Raw genomic sequence first — 15675 nt, 5'->3', positions numbered from 1 at the left:
CTTTATAACATTCTGGAGTATATGCAAATTGTCGTTATGAAAACTGAAGCAGCAGACTTTGTAAATATTAACATTTGAATCATTCTCAAAACTTTTGGCCATGATTGTAGTTAAGACAAAAGTCATCAAGAATTGTTTGGGAAATAAATGTACAAATATCTTGTCTGAAAATATATGATAAATTACACGACCAGAATAAACGACAGAGATTTTCTTCATGGAGTCGGCAGAATGAACAGTTTGTGTCAATGTCTTTTTTGTATCGTTGAAGGAAAAATTTGCAGGGATAAAAACGATGGATCATCTTAAAAGATACTTCTTTGATCTTATTAATAATCTAATATTTAGATGGAAGACTCCAGATTTTTCCCAGTCCAGGTTGGAGGCAAAGTTATTCCGATAACAGAAAACATTTGGAGCAGAGACAATGTCCTTCTGGAATAAGACACAAACATCACGGCTGTTCTTTCACTTTGTAGAAAAACAGATTTGACCAACATCAGTGTCAGCAGGTCCAGACCCGGTGGAGTCAGAACAGAAGATACAGAAGATTTAAAAAGCATTATGACACCAGACGGGACGGCATCAAAAACAAGAGCATATTCTTTAGGAGGGATGGGGAGACCAAACTTTTCTACAAGTTCACAATAAGACATTAAGACGCCATCAGGACTGAAAGCTGCTGAACTAAAATGATTCCACGTTCAAACCAATTTTCCAAGATCAAAGATTTATGTTTGTACAGAATGTCTCCATTGTTCCAAATATGATATCGATGGGGCGAAAAATTGTGCTTATAAATTAGAGACCAGGAAAGAAGCATTTGTTTGTGGAAATTAGATAACTTTATAGGGAGTTTTTCAATGTTGTAGTTGCAAAGAAGAATAAAATTAAGGCCACCAAGTTTTGAGAATAAATAGTTTGGTATACAATTCCAAATTGAAGATGAATTTTTAATAAACTGTTTAATCCAATTTATTTTGAATGTGTTGTTTAAGGTTGAAAAATCAAGAAAATTGAGGCCACAGAGTTGAAATGAGTTCATTAAGACTGATTTTCTGATATAATGAATTCTATTTTTCTATACAAATCTGTGAAGCATTTTATCAATGATGTCAGTTGTTTGTTTATTTACAGAAAGAGACAAAGCTGGATAAGTTAAACGGGAAATACCTTGTGCTTTTGATAATAAAATTCTTCCTTGAATTGATACATCTCTTTGGAGCCAAGAATTGAGTTTCTTTTGTACATTTTCTATAATAGGGTTAAAATTCAGATCATTTCTAGAGATTTGATCTTTGTTGATCTTTATGCCGAGATAGGTGACTATTTGTGCCAATGTTCCAACTGGGGAATGTTTGCCGTAAACAAACGTGAATTGTTCCGATTCACGGCAAACATTCGGCCGCAATCGGGTATCATCGGCTTTTTCACCTGCCATCGAAAGAGCGAGCGCCGTACGGATCGGTAAGAGCTAAATATTCGAACTCTGTAATTTTCCGCCATATATACATTTTGAATATCAATATCTTTAATGTATTTTAGTGGATTTTAAACCCAGGCTACGGTTTCTAATGGGTAAAACGGCGAAATTACGGGTTTCGTGGGCTAGCTAAAGTTGTCGGCTAGCCAGAATGCAGCAACTGGTTCCTGGATGGTGAGTCAACAGCAAAACTCTGGTCTTTTCATTTATTCTGCATTTAATAAGCCAAGCAGGTGCGCAACTGAGAGCTTTGCCACCCCTGCTGACACACCAGCTGGCGACTATGAATTCAGCAATAGTTATATGGCAAATCGGACATTAAGCGTATGAAACGTTTTTTCAGACAACATTGAATGCAACACAATGTAACCTGATACCTACTGCTAAGAAGTGGGAAGTGCGCGGCAGCAGCATGGGCCTTACAAGCTCCGCCCACAACCGACCCGCGTGACCGCAAGTCTCACAAACAAAGCCTCGCGGCGCTTTGTTTCTATGGAAACATGACTCCATTAGTGTATCATTTCTACCGGATTTTCACAATCAATATCAGCTACTGTAATGGACAGAGGAACTAACAAGTTCATGTTCATGTGGGAGGAGGTTACTGGTTTCTCAGTCACAAACTGGTTGCAAACCTGAGGCCAGCAGGTGTCAGTCAGTTATGAAAGTACAGCGGCTGTAATGAGCCACAGCAAAGGTAAAATAACCCGAACAGGTGATCAACTCAAAACTACTTCTACCTTTTTACTCTCTCTCTCTGTAGTTTAAGCACACCTATTACCATGGCAACCGCCTACCCCACAAGACAAGCAAAGATTACGTTAAAAACAAAACATTCAGTCCGTTAAGATAGCAATGTTCCAGGCTTGATATTTATTTCTGGATTATTAATCGTTGGTTCCCTGAACGCAGCGATGGTTGATTGACCAGCTGTACTTGGTGTTAGAGTGGCTAACAGGAGGAACAGTTTAGTCCAAAGCCTTTTCTGCTAAAATAAAATCTTTAGTGTGTGTCAGATACAGTACACATTGCATATTGATCTGTTTAGCTAACGTAAGACTGTGTAGCAGACAGGCTACAAAGTTGAGGCATTGGAGATGAAAAGTTATCAAAAACTTTTTCTTGCAACAAAGCATGTGGGCGTGGCCAAGTCTCAAAATCAAACTATTTGCCATGAAACATGGTGGAATAACACCCACACACAGGTTCCCAGCTCTATGAAACTTTCTGTGACAGATCAGCGCTCACCACAGTCACATGGCCAGTTGGTGACATCACCGTAGCCCCGCCCCCTTCTACCTTGGCAGTCAACTATTTTGCTGATGACATCGTCCTTTACACTCTGACTCAGAGATTTCAAACTGCATCTGGTGACAGAACAAGGTGATGCTGAGTTCACCTCTGAAGCTGATTGGTGGACGGGCAGTGTGGGCGTGGCAGAGCGGCGTCTTGTGATTCCTCGCTGTTTCCATATGTTTGGTTCTAACTCGCACATGAATGGTCTGACTGACACCAAACTGGATCTGAATGATGTTTGCCCTAGTGGACACACATGGGAATGGCGTGAGCCTGTTGCTAATGGCGAAGGGGTGGCGGTACAAACCCACTGACCGCCATGGGATATTATCCACATAACCTGCCAGACTCCTCAGTGGAAGAACCTACCTGACTTGGCTAAAGGTTCTGGGAAGTGAGCTTCTGGAGGAAAAGTGTTCAGAAACCGATAGTTGAACTGTGATTTGACAGTGCCGTTTTGTTTGGGGATTTCTTCGCAGATGTTTTTTGTTCTTCTGAACAAAGAAGAAAATGAGGAACGCTTCACGAATTTGCGTGTCATCCTTGCGCAGGGGCCATGCTAATCTTCTCTGTATCGTTCCAATTTTAGTATATGTCCTAGAGAACTAGGACACTAGCATGCTGTCTCAGAGCAGAATTTATAGCCCTCTGGTTCACCATCTTCCCTTCAGTGGTTTTACTTCCACTTTCATAACAAGAGAAAACCTCCAAACATAAAGATCTGCTGCTAAATAAACTTTTACCTCCTTCCTGTACTTGACTATTATCAAAATGTACCCAGGTTATCCACAAATTTGTTGTTTATTCTTGTAACTTGGTCGTTTCTGTGCACAGATGCATGATGGGTAATCGTGGACTCCATTACAAAGTAACCAGCCAGCTGAATTCACAAGAACCAGAGCTTTGACAACAGATATCAGGCTCCAAGCTCTCCCTGCCATCAACTGTGATTATGAAAGGTAAATATGAGCACACTAATATCTATAAGACAAGACTGAATGAGAACTACAGGAGAAAATCGGTCTGCTCCGGTTAAACCGAGCCATACGATGTCTGGTCTATGACTGCCATCTGGTGGACAAGCCGAGCACTGCAAAGCCCAGAGTAACCCTGAAGTTTTCAGCAGTGTTACTCTGGTTTCTGGGGCAGGAGGAAATCACAAAGCAAAGTTCAAATGTAATCTAAATACTGAAAATAAACACCTACCTGCTCCCCAACAAAACACAAAAAACCCTGGTGTATTCCCTTCTGGTGGTCAAAATCAATGCCAGAAACCAGAAACTGTCGGAAAAAATAAACTATAGCAACAGCTGAAACAAGGAATTACAGCCATATTAAGAACAAATAAAATTACAGGAAATCAGAATATTACAAGGAGTCAGAATATTACGAGAATAAACTTGGAATAATACGAGAATAAAGTCATAATGAGAATAGTCGTACAAGAATAAATTTAAACTAGAAAATTTCTGAGGACATGTAAAAGGGTCAGAGCAGCGTTCATTGCTGCATTGCTTAACAAGTACTTAGTGGATTCACTATGCTAACATTAATGTATCAACAAAAATTAGGCAAAATGCTAAGGTTGGCTAAAATGCTGTCAGTAGCATGTGTGGCATTGACTTAATCCATTCAGTATGATAAACACTAAAATAATTAACTAAAAATGATCTAAGATGGTTGTTTTAGGTGCAAAGCTAATGTTAGTATTAGCACTAGCATGTAGCATCACTAGCATATAGATACAACCAGGAGAATGAGGGTTGTCCCTAGCGTGTTGAGTAACACAAAATTAATCTATACAGTATGCTAACAGTAGTGTACAAATTAAAATTAGCCCAAATGCTAAGGTTAGCTACAATGATGTCAGAAGCATGTGGGGCATCACCAGCATGTTGATTTATATTGGCTTCATTCAAAATGATAAACATAGCTAATAGAAAATGCCTATTTTAGATACAAGGCTAATGTTAGCATGAGGGCAATAGTTAGCATGTAGAGATTAGCATGTTGACACTACCAGTAGGGTGTAAGGTATCACCAGCAGGTTGACAAACACTGACATACTCCATTTATTATGTAAGACTTTGCTTTTATATAAAAATTAGCTAAAATAACAATGTTAGCTTAAATGCTACATTTAGTAGCACTTTAGTCTGAAAGCTTACTGTAGATGGCATCCAGGTTTCTCCTGTCCAGAAGCAGCTGAGTGTCTCCTCTGCCAGTGGGAGGACGTCTGCTGGGTCCTTCTGGGAGCTTTCAGCCTCTCTGTATGCACTGTGCTCTACATACAGCCTTCCAAGACCTGGAAAAATAAAAACAGAAAAACGTTTAAAGCAACTTAAGTTATAATTTAAATAACATAACTTTTATTGAGAGCCACTGCAATAAATCAATATTAATGAGGAATTTTATTAAAAGGAGCTACTCATTAAAACTTGTTTTTATTTAGAGACTTAAGGTTTTGTAAAGATATAGCAGAGATTTGATGAACCAAGCTCATATCTAAAGAACATTTCTATCTTAGTTTGACTTCTACAGGTCTCCACAGGTTGTTAACTGAGCAAAACACTTTTGATACGCATCGTTACGTCTGCCAGGCCTTTTGCTTTCCCAATGGTGGATTTTCAGGTGGACTGACCCGAAGCTGGTAGAGCGGCTTAGCTGTTCTGGAGAAGTTTGATATATATGTTTGATAATAGGAGAGAAATCCCAGCATTTTTCTCGGATCTCCAACAGCTGTGGGGTTTCTCTCCTTCAAAGCTTGAACTGGTACCATTTCTGCCGGATCCATCGGATCCACCCTCACTAGAGACAAGCCGCCCCAAAAATCTCTCTTTTTTTTGAACACCTCACATTTCTTTGGGCTCAGCTTCACTCTATGGTTCTGGTATCTTTGTAACACAGTTCTCATGTGGTAGCGATGATCCTCAAAACTTGGGCTGTGAACTAAATTGTCATCCAGATAGGGTTGGCATATCACATCCCTTAAGCCAGTCAGACATTCCTCCATGCTTCGTTGGAACTCTGCTGGGGCAGCATTCAGACCGAAGGGGATTCTGATCCACTGGTACGGTTTGGTGGCGGTCAGGAACAGATTTTCTGTTTAATTGCTGGTGGTCACACCACAACCTCAGAGCCCCATCTGTCTTGCTCTCACACACCACTGGTGATGCATATGGAGGACGTGACAGAGTTATCCAGCCTCTATTCAGCGGATCTTGAAGGTATTCTTTAACTTCCTGATGTAATAGCTTGGAAACTGACATGTTTTCTTCACTGGAGTGGTGTCATGCAGAGTGATGTGAAGTTTCAAAGAGGGAATTAAACCCATGTGTTCTTCATCATAGGTGAATGCATGACAGTCTTCTCTCAGTATCTGTGTCACAGTCTGTCTGTGGCTTCAACTGGAGGATCCCACTGTGTTGCTTCTGTTTCCCTGCTTTGCTGTTGCTAATCTGTGCTGCAGCTGGCTTTGTTCTGGGTGAAGGGTCATCTTTTTGTAGTTCACCATCAGTGATGCTCAACTGTTGTGCATTTACAGTATAACCTGTCTTTGCTGATGTAGAGTAACATTATACTTATTGGTGTTGAAAACAGACCCTACAAGCTCCGCCCACAACGACCCTCGTGACCGCAAGTCTCACAAACAAAGCCTCTTGTTTCTATGGAAACATGACTCCATTAGTGCTTCATTTCTACCGGATTTTCACAATATATCAGCTACTGATACAGAGGAACTAACAAGTTCATGTCATCTGGGAGGAGGTTACTGGTTTCTCAGTCACAAACTGGTTGCAAACCTGAGGCCAGCAGGTGTCAGTCAGTTATGAAACTACAGCGGCTGTAATGAGCCACAGCAAAGGTAAACAAAGGTAAAATAACCCGAACAGGTGATCAACTCAAAACCACTCCTACCTTTTTACTCTCTCTCTCTGTGTAGTTTAAACACACCTGTTACCATGGCAACCGCCTGCCGCAAGACGAGCAAAGATTACGTTAAAAACAAAACATTCACTCCGTTACGATATAATCAAGTTTATTTCTGGATTATTAATCGTTGGTTCCCTGAACACAGTGATGTTGACTGACCAGCTGTACTTGGTGCTAGAGAGGCTAACAGGAGGAACAGTTTAGTCCAAAACCTTTTCTGCTAAAATCAAATCTTTAGTGTGAGTCAGATACACGTTGCATATTGATCTGTTTAGCTAACATAAGACTGTAGCAGACAGACTACAAGGTGTACAAGTTGTATCAGTGCTGCTATTATGCTGTACTTAGCTAACAGGAGACGGCCAATCAGGTGACCAGTAGAACGGACATCAGCCAATGAAAAGTGGCAGAAATGTCCTTCGTATCAGTTCTGGGCTGAATTGTTTGCTTTCATCCTCTTCTTTTGATTTCCAGAGCATTTTTTCTTTCAGTTCTATAGCTCTAAATAGGAAGTTCTGTGCAGATTCTTTTGGATCTGGTGAAATGTTCATCAGCTGATGAAGGAGGTCAGAGGAAGAATCAGTGTCAGTCCTGTCTTGGTTTCCAGGATCTCTCAGGTGGAGCCCTGGGCTGCTTCCAGTCTCTGAATATCCTTTCCTCTGCCCAGATTCAGTTTGGTTGATCTGGCTCGGAAAGGTAATATCCCTCTGACCAGCTTCTCCAATCTGTCCACAAATCCGAAACTCCTGCCTCAGGGTCACTTCTGGTATTTTTGGTGAAGGAGCACCGTCATGCTCAGTTTTCTCCTCTATACGCTGTTGGGATGTGTTATGTTCCTCCTCCAATTCCTTGTTCTTGACCTTTAGTGAGTTTAATTCACCTTCGTCAGCTTGTGTCTGTTCTGGTGTTCTGGGATCCTCCGACGTCCAAAACCCCAAGAAGGTGATTAAACTCAGGACAAACTGCTGAAACTCATTTCCGATATCGTCCAGTGTTGTCTCTGTTAGTCTGATGAGGGAACGCCGAGTTTGGCCAGTAAACCCTCCTGAAGGTTCATCACTCTTTACAAACTAAAATCAGCAGCAGCATCCTGCTCACTTCGTCTTGAAGCTGCTCCATCGGTAGTTTCTCCTCCGGCTTCGGTTCGTCTCGTTTGGATTAGTTACTTTTACTTGAAACTCCTCCCGGCTCTGGCTCGCCAAAAAATGTAACAGTGGCAAACAATCAAGTGAGATGTGATTGAGTCTGCAACATTTCACATGAATAACTGTTGTAAAGTAACTCCGTTAGCGGTATCGCTACACAGCCGTTAGAAAAAGAGAGAAAAAATATCCGTTCCACACCGTCATGTCGTAGCAACGGCCGAGCGATGCTGCCTCCTCCGCAGCCACGTCAAACTGCAGCACAACTAGTAAACGGCACACAGGATGGTATTAATCTGCCTCGACGTGGCCTGTGTTCCTCGCATGCAGGGCCTGATAACACAGGCGTTCAAACCCTCAGACAGCAGCTGGCAGCGGGTGAGAGGACGGGTCAGACCGAGGCCAGGCTTGGTGTAAAACAGTTCATGCATGCCAAGCCAACAAAGTGGGGCCTGAAATTTATTGTACTGGCTGATATAAATGGCTCCACTGTGGATTTCCAGCTGTACACTGGAAAATCTAAAACATCACCAGGAGATGTCATTCGATGTAGTGAAGACATTAGTCAGCAAAGAGCTCTGGCTACATTGTGTACACTGACAGCTTTCCTACCTGCCCGTCCTGTTGGAGCCACCTGTAGCCCTGACATCCCACCACATGAAGGTCCTGGAGAGACTCCTGTTGGTCCCCGAGTCAGCAGGACATCAACACCCTGCAGTTTGCTTGTTGCAGTGGAATTGGAGTTGATGATGCCATCATACACCTGCTTCAGCAAACCCACTGTCACCAGACTGTCTTCAGTCAGAGGCTTCTTCAGATTCAGTGCAACACAGACTGCTACAGAGGATCTTTCCTTCCAACAGCCATCACCATCTACAATAACTCTTTGAATAATTAATGAGTTGCACCAACATTTAGTTTCCCTTTGGGATTAGTGAAGTGGCGTTTTTCCTCTCTTGCGAACGTTTCTTTCCTAAAAATAAATGTAAAAAATGTAATTTTTTGCACTGTGCAATAATTTTTTTTTCAGGTGTATGGTAACAGATTTATTTTGCAAACCTGCAATAGAAACACGTTTTGGCATCATACGAGTCACATGATGTTACTACTGGCGAAATCCCACAAAGACAACAGGACGTGGTCTCCTTCTGGGTTTGGTTCAGGTCCAGTTCAGTTCTACGGTCCCACAGTCACCAGTTCCTCCAGGGTTATTTATCACACCAGAAGTTGATCTGCAGTTGGGGGAATTTCTTAAAAAGGGAAAGACTCCAGAATGGGTTATAGTTAATTATTATTTTGTAAGATTTAAAGATACTATCATTATATATACAGATCAGGAGCAGCTGTGAATATTCCACACCATAAAGTCATAATTAAAAGGAGAACAACAGATCATAGCAGTTTTTACAGTTCAATCATCTGCCATTATGTTAGCTTTACAATGGTTGCTTGATGATGATAGTACGGTTTAAAGTAAACATATAATTACATCAGATAGTCAGGCTGCATCAGTAAGTATAAAATCTGGCAAATCTTGTAGATTAGATTTATTATTAAGTATATTTCGCTCATTAGTTCAGCTACATAATAATAAATGTTTTGTTGGATTTGTTTGGATTCCTGCTCATGTAGGTACAGAAAGAAATGAAGAAGTAGATATATTAGCTAAACAGGCCCTGAAATCAGATTTTATTAACTGAATTATTCCTTTAAGCAAAAGTGAGGGTAAATCTATAATTCAAAATAAAACCCTTAAGGTTTGGCAGGAACAATGGGATAATCATGACACTGTCTAAAAGATTTATATAAAATCCAAAAGACTGTTGGGGGTAATAGTTGTATGAATGGAGGTAGTTATATCTTAGAACTGGTCGTACTGGACTTAATGGTTCTCTTTTCAGAATAGGGAAACATAAAACTGGGACTTGTAATTATTGTAATCAAATGGAAACAGAGGAACATGTTTTATTAGAATGTAATAAGTATTCAGAGGAACGTCAGCACTTAACGTTGATACTAAATAGAGAGAAAATAGGATTCTCTGATAAATATTTTAGGAAATAAATCAAATTCTGTTAGAAATCAATTAATTAGATTTTTTTTAAAAACACTGAGTTATTTAATCTTATTTAAACTATCTATGGATGTGTATGCATATATATATATATATATATATATATATATATATATATATATATATATATATATATATATAGGTGTGTATTATTAAATTCCCTCTGAGATCATCGATGACATCACTCCAGTCTGGAGTAAGTTGGTTGCCATCCGCCAATAAAAAACAAAGGAAGAAGAAGATTCTTATTTTTATCAAAACCTTTATTTACAAAGTGCACAAAATGCAATTAAAAACACAAGATATCACATCAGGACAAAATTCCATCAAAACCCCATAGCCGGCGTGCCGTGGTGGCGTAGGGGACAGCGCGAGGAGGCCTTGAGTCCTCGACGTGGCCGTCACAGGTTCGATTCCTGGACCTGGTGACATTTGCTGCATGTCTTCCTTCCCCTTTTTTGTCAGCCTACTTTCATATAAGGGACACTGGAGCCCACGAAAAGACCCCCTGGAGGGGAGGGGGAAAAACCCCAGAGCTGCAGGAAATTTTCCATGTCCTGGTGTCTCTGTGGACACAAAACTCCGGCCTCAGCCTGTGGCCTCAGCACTTCCACAGAGCCACAGCATCGAGTTGAGATGCAGTCTGGAGTTTGTCTCTACGCGATGAATAAATAGCCATTTTGACATCGGCAATTAAAAAAGGTTTAAAAATGTAAAATCTTGCTGAAGAAGAAGTCCTTCTCCCCCGGAGCAGCAGGGGGCGATAATCTGTCTGTAGGCTAGCTGCTAGTTGAACAGGAAGAAGACCGAGAGCGCAGACAACAGTGTGGATCCTGCCTACCTCTGAACAGGTGAGTTTTATTTGCTCCTTTAACTCCGATTAAAACAAAGTGACCCAGGTCTGGTCTGGCCGATGATCCGGATGGTTCTGACCGGGGCAGAAGCTCGCCGCTCCAACGGAAGTGGTTTAAACTGAAGCTGTTAGCCGCAGAGCTAACAGATGCTAAGATTAGCCTGGCGTGCTAAAATAGAATGAATTAACTAAAACGAGACAAAAACATGAATTTATTTATGAGTTTAGCCAGAATATTCAGCCGAGGTATAAATAAAGTAAACCGTTTTCCATCTTCAGCTTTGAATTTCCTCCTTCAGTCCAATTTGTTCAGTATTTCTTTAAACTTGTTGCGATAGAAATAATTGATAAATGTTGTAAAGGGTTCCTCAAGACGGTCAGTGTTGAAACAGAAACCTCCCGTTTGAGTCCATCTGTTTATTATTATTATTATTTTTATTATTTTAAATGAGCTAACTGTATCATCCCTTGTTCTTATTTTAAATTCAAACTACTTTATTAATTCCAAGGGGAAATTAAATATAAAGTTAAATGAGCTAACCGTAGCATCTGAGCGTTAGGATGGAGACATCAGGTTCTGTCCGGTTATTCAGCTTTGGGCCAGCGATGGAGGAAATCATTTATTCTGCTTTAGTTTTCTGATTTTCTGTTGAGCGACATCATTTAACCCATAAAATAAAGAGAATAAAGAGTAAAGGTGAAAAACCTCCTCACTGTGACTCAGGGTAACCTTTGACCCAGCAGCAGAGTTTAGGTGCTTGGTGTTTCAGAACCATCAGCAGGCCCGGTCCGGTTTCAGGGCGACATGTTTCCTGTGCTCTAAGGATGCTGAGAGGGTCCAGTTGGTCAGGACTCCAGCGCCCGGGCCTGATGGCGGGCGACGGCGCGTCAGCATCTCTCCTCATGTTTCCTCAGATTCAGACATGGACATCCGGCCGAACCACACCGTCTACATCAACAACATCAACGATAAAGTGAAGAAAGAAGGTCAGTGTCTTCATCTTCCAGCATCTACATGAAGCATTTCTATATTTTGAGGAAAAGGTTCAGACGGTAAATCTGGGTGGCGCTGAAGTCCAGATTTCTGGGTCAGAACCAGACCTCCAGGTCTTCTGCTGACGGTTCTGTCTCAGAAACCACAACCCGACCCGGGCCCCAAAATAAAGTCTCTGATTTTAATTTATTCTTTTATTTCCTCACTTTTTATAAAACAGAAACATTTTTATCAGGGCAACAGTATACGACTTTTTGTTTCATATTCAGAGAATATGGTTATAATTTTATCTGAATAAAGATTCATCATCTTACCAGAAACGTCTTAGACTCCTGAGAAAAAGTCGTTTTAAAGAGAGAAAAGCTTCCAGTTATCAGAATTCATCTGGTTTCTAAGTCCTGCTGCTGAGAAAATGTGTTAAAATATGAAATATCTCCTTGTCTGAACTGGAGGTGAGCCGATCGATCCGCCACCGATCGATCCGCCACCGATCACAATCAGCCGATTTCCGTGAAGAAGTGTTTAATCGGTGATGGATCACTGTCTCTTGTTGCCGATCACAAACCGATCATCTGTATTTTGCTTCTCAGCCTGCAGCTGGTCTCCTGTTTCCTTCTCGCTGCGCAGCAACAAATTGTGTCGCGTGAAACTTTAACGCTCAGAGCGAATGGAGACGTTTCCGTGTTGCGGCGGAGAATGAAGCACGTCACAATGCATCAGGGCCGTGCAGAGACCTGTGGAGGGCCGGGGGCTCAAAGTTTAAAAAGGCACATTGAACAAGATCTTCAAACAACGTACAACAACACGGCAACAACCCACATCGATCGATTCCCTCAACATAATTTCCCTAGATGCTTAATTTTTTATAGTTCTCATGAAATTACTTCTTCATTCTCCTATTTTGACTTTATTTTTGTAATTAAATAAATGAAACGATTTCGTCCAGATGAGCAACGATGAAAAGCAGAAATTAGATTTAGTTTATTAAAATAAAGTTATATCAAATAAATCAACATTAGAATTAAAGAAATTGCAGCAACGGCAGACAGGAAACGCTGCAGAGTGGGGATGTTTATCGATTCTAGACAATCAGTTCATACCGTTGATCAGACGTCAACGTAATCCATAAGACAGGATTACAGGACGGATCAGAACCGCTCCTACCAGGAGAAAACTAAATATGGAGTTCCTCAAGGCTGAGAGTTATAAACTGTCTATATTAATGATGCTACATTATTAACTTGGAATGATTTAAAAACAGTTATAGATCATGTTTGTGACATATGAACTTACTGAGTGGCTGCAAATATTAAACTATTGATGCCTTAAAATAAAACTAAATTCATGATTTTTGGTAATGGAGATTATTCCTCTATGATGTCCAGAAGTAATCGGTTCTGACTTCCTCCTGCAGAGCTGAAGCGTTCGCTCTACGCGCTCTTCTCCCAGTTCGGCCAGATCGTCGACATCGTGGCCATGAAGACGATGAGGATGAGGGGCCAGGCCTTCGTCGTGTTCAAGGAGCTGACGGCTGCAACCAACGCGCTGCGCCAGCTGCAGGGATTCCCCTTCTACAACAAGCCCATGGTACGCCGCCGCATGCACCGCGCAGCTGACTGCCTCTTCTGCCGCCATGCTAACCTCTTTAGCCGCGGCGCTAACCGGCTCTGCTCTCTTCCAGAGGATCCAGTACGCTAAAACCGACTCGGAGGTCATCTCTAAGATGAAAGGCACCTTCAGCGACAAGGAGAAGAAGAAGGAGAAGAAGAAGAAGGCCCAGGAGGCGGCAGCGGCAGCTAACGCCGCTAAGAAGCCTTCAGCGGTGGGTGACCCCTGGTTGACCCTTGCATGACCTCTGGCTGAGGTCATATGCTCCACAAATGGTTTCTTTCTGTTGGGTCACAGCTGCTGTCTGTTTCCTGTCTGCAGGCTCTAGCTGTGCCTGCGCAGACGCCTGCAGTTCAGGTAAGCCGTCTGCGCTCACTTGAGCCGGTTCTGAAGCTTGCCGCCGACCCGTCCAATCAGAACCCGGCCCAGAACATCCATGGCTTCAGTTTGGTTTACAGAAATCTGAACAGTGTGGCTTAACCCAGTCCAGAGGTTCTGGTCTCAGTAGAAACCAAACGGCATCATGGAGGAACCCAGCAGCAGGTTGGGAGGTTCTGGTTCTGGTTCTGTTTACAGCAGGTTAGGCCGTCTCACGTTAGCCGCGTAAAAGTCGGATAAAATCTAACACAAGTGTTTAGACGCTGTGAAAACTATCGGAAACGATTTAGGTTCACGTTTTGAGCAGATCGGACTGTTCTGGGTGGAACGACACGAATCGGGCCGTTCAGAACCAACCCGTCTCTTTTCTGTTCTCAGGTTCCAGACAACCCTCCAAACCACATCCTGTTCCTGAACAACCTGCCAGAGGAAACCAACGAGATGATGCTGTCCATGCTGTTCAACCAGTGAGTGCTCTGCTCCTGCAGACTAGCCAGCAGCAATTAGCAAACACCGCTAGCTCGTTACAGCAGCTGCTGCTCAGAGCATCACTAGTAAAAACATTAAGGGAGCCATGTTGGGATCACTTCCTGGAGGTGGAGCTTCTGTAAGAGAATGAAAGGGTCTAAACACTTAATTATACTTTATAAAATAAGAATTAATATTCAGAGACGAGTCTCTTAGCTGCAGGCCAGGCGGGTGGAGATTTATTACACTTTTCCACAGATCATATTACAGTTACAACAACTGGACATCGAAAGTTCCCAAAATCCCCAAAAATCTCAAAGTATTCTAGTTACAATCTGTTTTTATAGAATCTCAGTTCCATTGGTGTGGCTTGGTAAGTTTGGACCAATAATATTGCTGCTGGTGTTTTGCGTATGATTTTATGCAGGTTTCCTGGCGGTCTTTGAACTGAGTGTGTATGGCGTTCCTTTTTGGGAATGTTCAAACCTCTTGACCTCACATCTGCTTCATTTCAGGGTTGCCGAATAAGTCAACTCATCACAGTTGTTCTACTTATCTATCCAAACATCTCGCTTCCTAAGCCATAGTTGGTCCAGTTTTGTGCTTCGCACGTAAGCAGGAGAAAGAGCGTTCAGGTCAATCTGACCTTTAATGGCGCCAGATTTCCTCAGTAAAAAAAAAACTCCATAAAGGTATTTCCACTCTTACACTTCAGAAAGAGCAGGAGCTTCTTAAAGAGACAGAGACCCAAAAGAGACGTTAAATCGGGAAATCAAATTTCTTTTAAGTCATGAGTGATTTATGTAGTATTTTCTAACAACTGAAGGAAACAGTCACTGAATTAAAACGATCCTGTGTCCCTGGAAAACAGAAGATACCAGCCCTTTAACAGGAAGAAACATCCAGCAGAAGCAGAGCAGAAATCTGCTGGCGCTCAGTCAGGGCTGCCAGATCGCAGCACAGAGGCAGGAAAGTGTTTCTGGACAAAAACTGTAGTTTGTCTCCGCTTAAATGAAACATCGTCCAGGTCTTTAACTCCCATCTGTGGCCTAAACAAAGTCTCTAAGGACCGCCCACCTGATTAGCATAATGACCTTGATGTCGGGTCGTAAAGTTTCTGTTGCTCTGCGTCGGTTTCTGCAGGTTTCCGGGCTTCAAAGAAGTGCGTCTGGTTCCGGGGAAACACGACATCGCCTTCGTGGAGTTTGAGAGCGAGACGCAGGGGGGCGTGGCCAAAGACGCGCTGCAGGGCTTCAGGATCACCGCCACCTGCGCCATGAAGATCACCTACGCCAAGAAGTAGCTGCTCGCCTGAACTCTGGACTCACTTTTACTTTATTACTCGTTCTTTTTGACGGATTTAAGAGTTGTCTAGATTTTTGTAAAATAAATGGATTAAGTGACTCATCAGTTTGGTTTCTGCCTTCTGGGACAAAATATTGATTC

The 15675-nt window shown here is 42.0% G+C and overlaps 1 protein-coding gene and 1 non-coding gene across 4 annotated transcripts; one reads left to right on the top strand and one right to left on the bottom strand.

The window, feature by feature from the left end:
• Positions 1-1381: 1381 nt before the first annotated feature.
• Positions 1382-15632, top strand: snrpb2 (small nuclear ribonucleoprotein polypeptide B2). 3 transcript variants are annotated; one of them, XM_044113073.1, is made up of 8 exons: positions 1382-1467; positions 3614-3738; positions 11697-11768; positions 13190-13362; positions 13457-13597; positions 13705-13740; positions 14140-14228; positions 15373-15632. In XM_044113073.1, exons 2-8 carry the CDS (start codon positions 3732-3734, stop codon positions 15530-15532), a joined length of 678 nt encoding a protein of 225 aa, XP_043969008.1. In that variant the 5' UTR covers positions 1382-1467; positions 3614-3731; the 3' UTR covers positions 15533-15632. The 3 variants fall into 3 exon arrangements, with proteins under 3 accessions (XP_043969008.1, XP_043969010.1, XP_043969009.1); XM_044113075.1 differs by lacking the exons at positions 1382-1467; positions 3614-3738 and adding an exon at positions 10671-10779; XM_044113074.1 differs by lacking the exons at positions 1382-1467; positions 3614-3738 and adding an exon at positions 10699-10779 and having other exon boundaries at positions 11606-11768.
• LOC122830450 lies at positions 3286-3391 on the bottom strand. Its single transcript, XR_006370533.1, has one exon. It is a non-coding gene; the product is annotated as a U6 spliceosomal RNA (small nuclear RNA).
• Positions 15633-15675: the final 43 nt, after the last annotated feature.

This window comes from Gambusia affinis, linkage group LG04, assembly GCF_019740435.1.
Source record: "Gambusia affinis linkage group LG04, SWU_Gaff_1.0, whole genome shotgun sequence".
NCBI classification, from domain to species: domain Eukaryota; kingdom Metazoa; phylum Chordata; class Actinopteri; order Cyprinodontiformes; family Poeciliidae; genus Gambusia; species Gambusia affinis.
The sequence above is the reverse complement of the archived record's forward strand: the minus strand, read 5'-3'. Positions and strand labels throughout refer to the sequence as shown.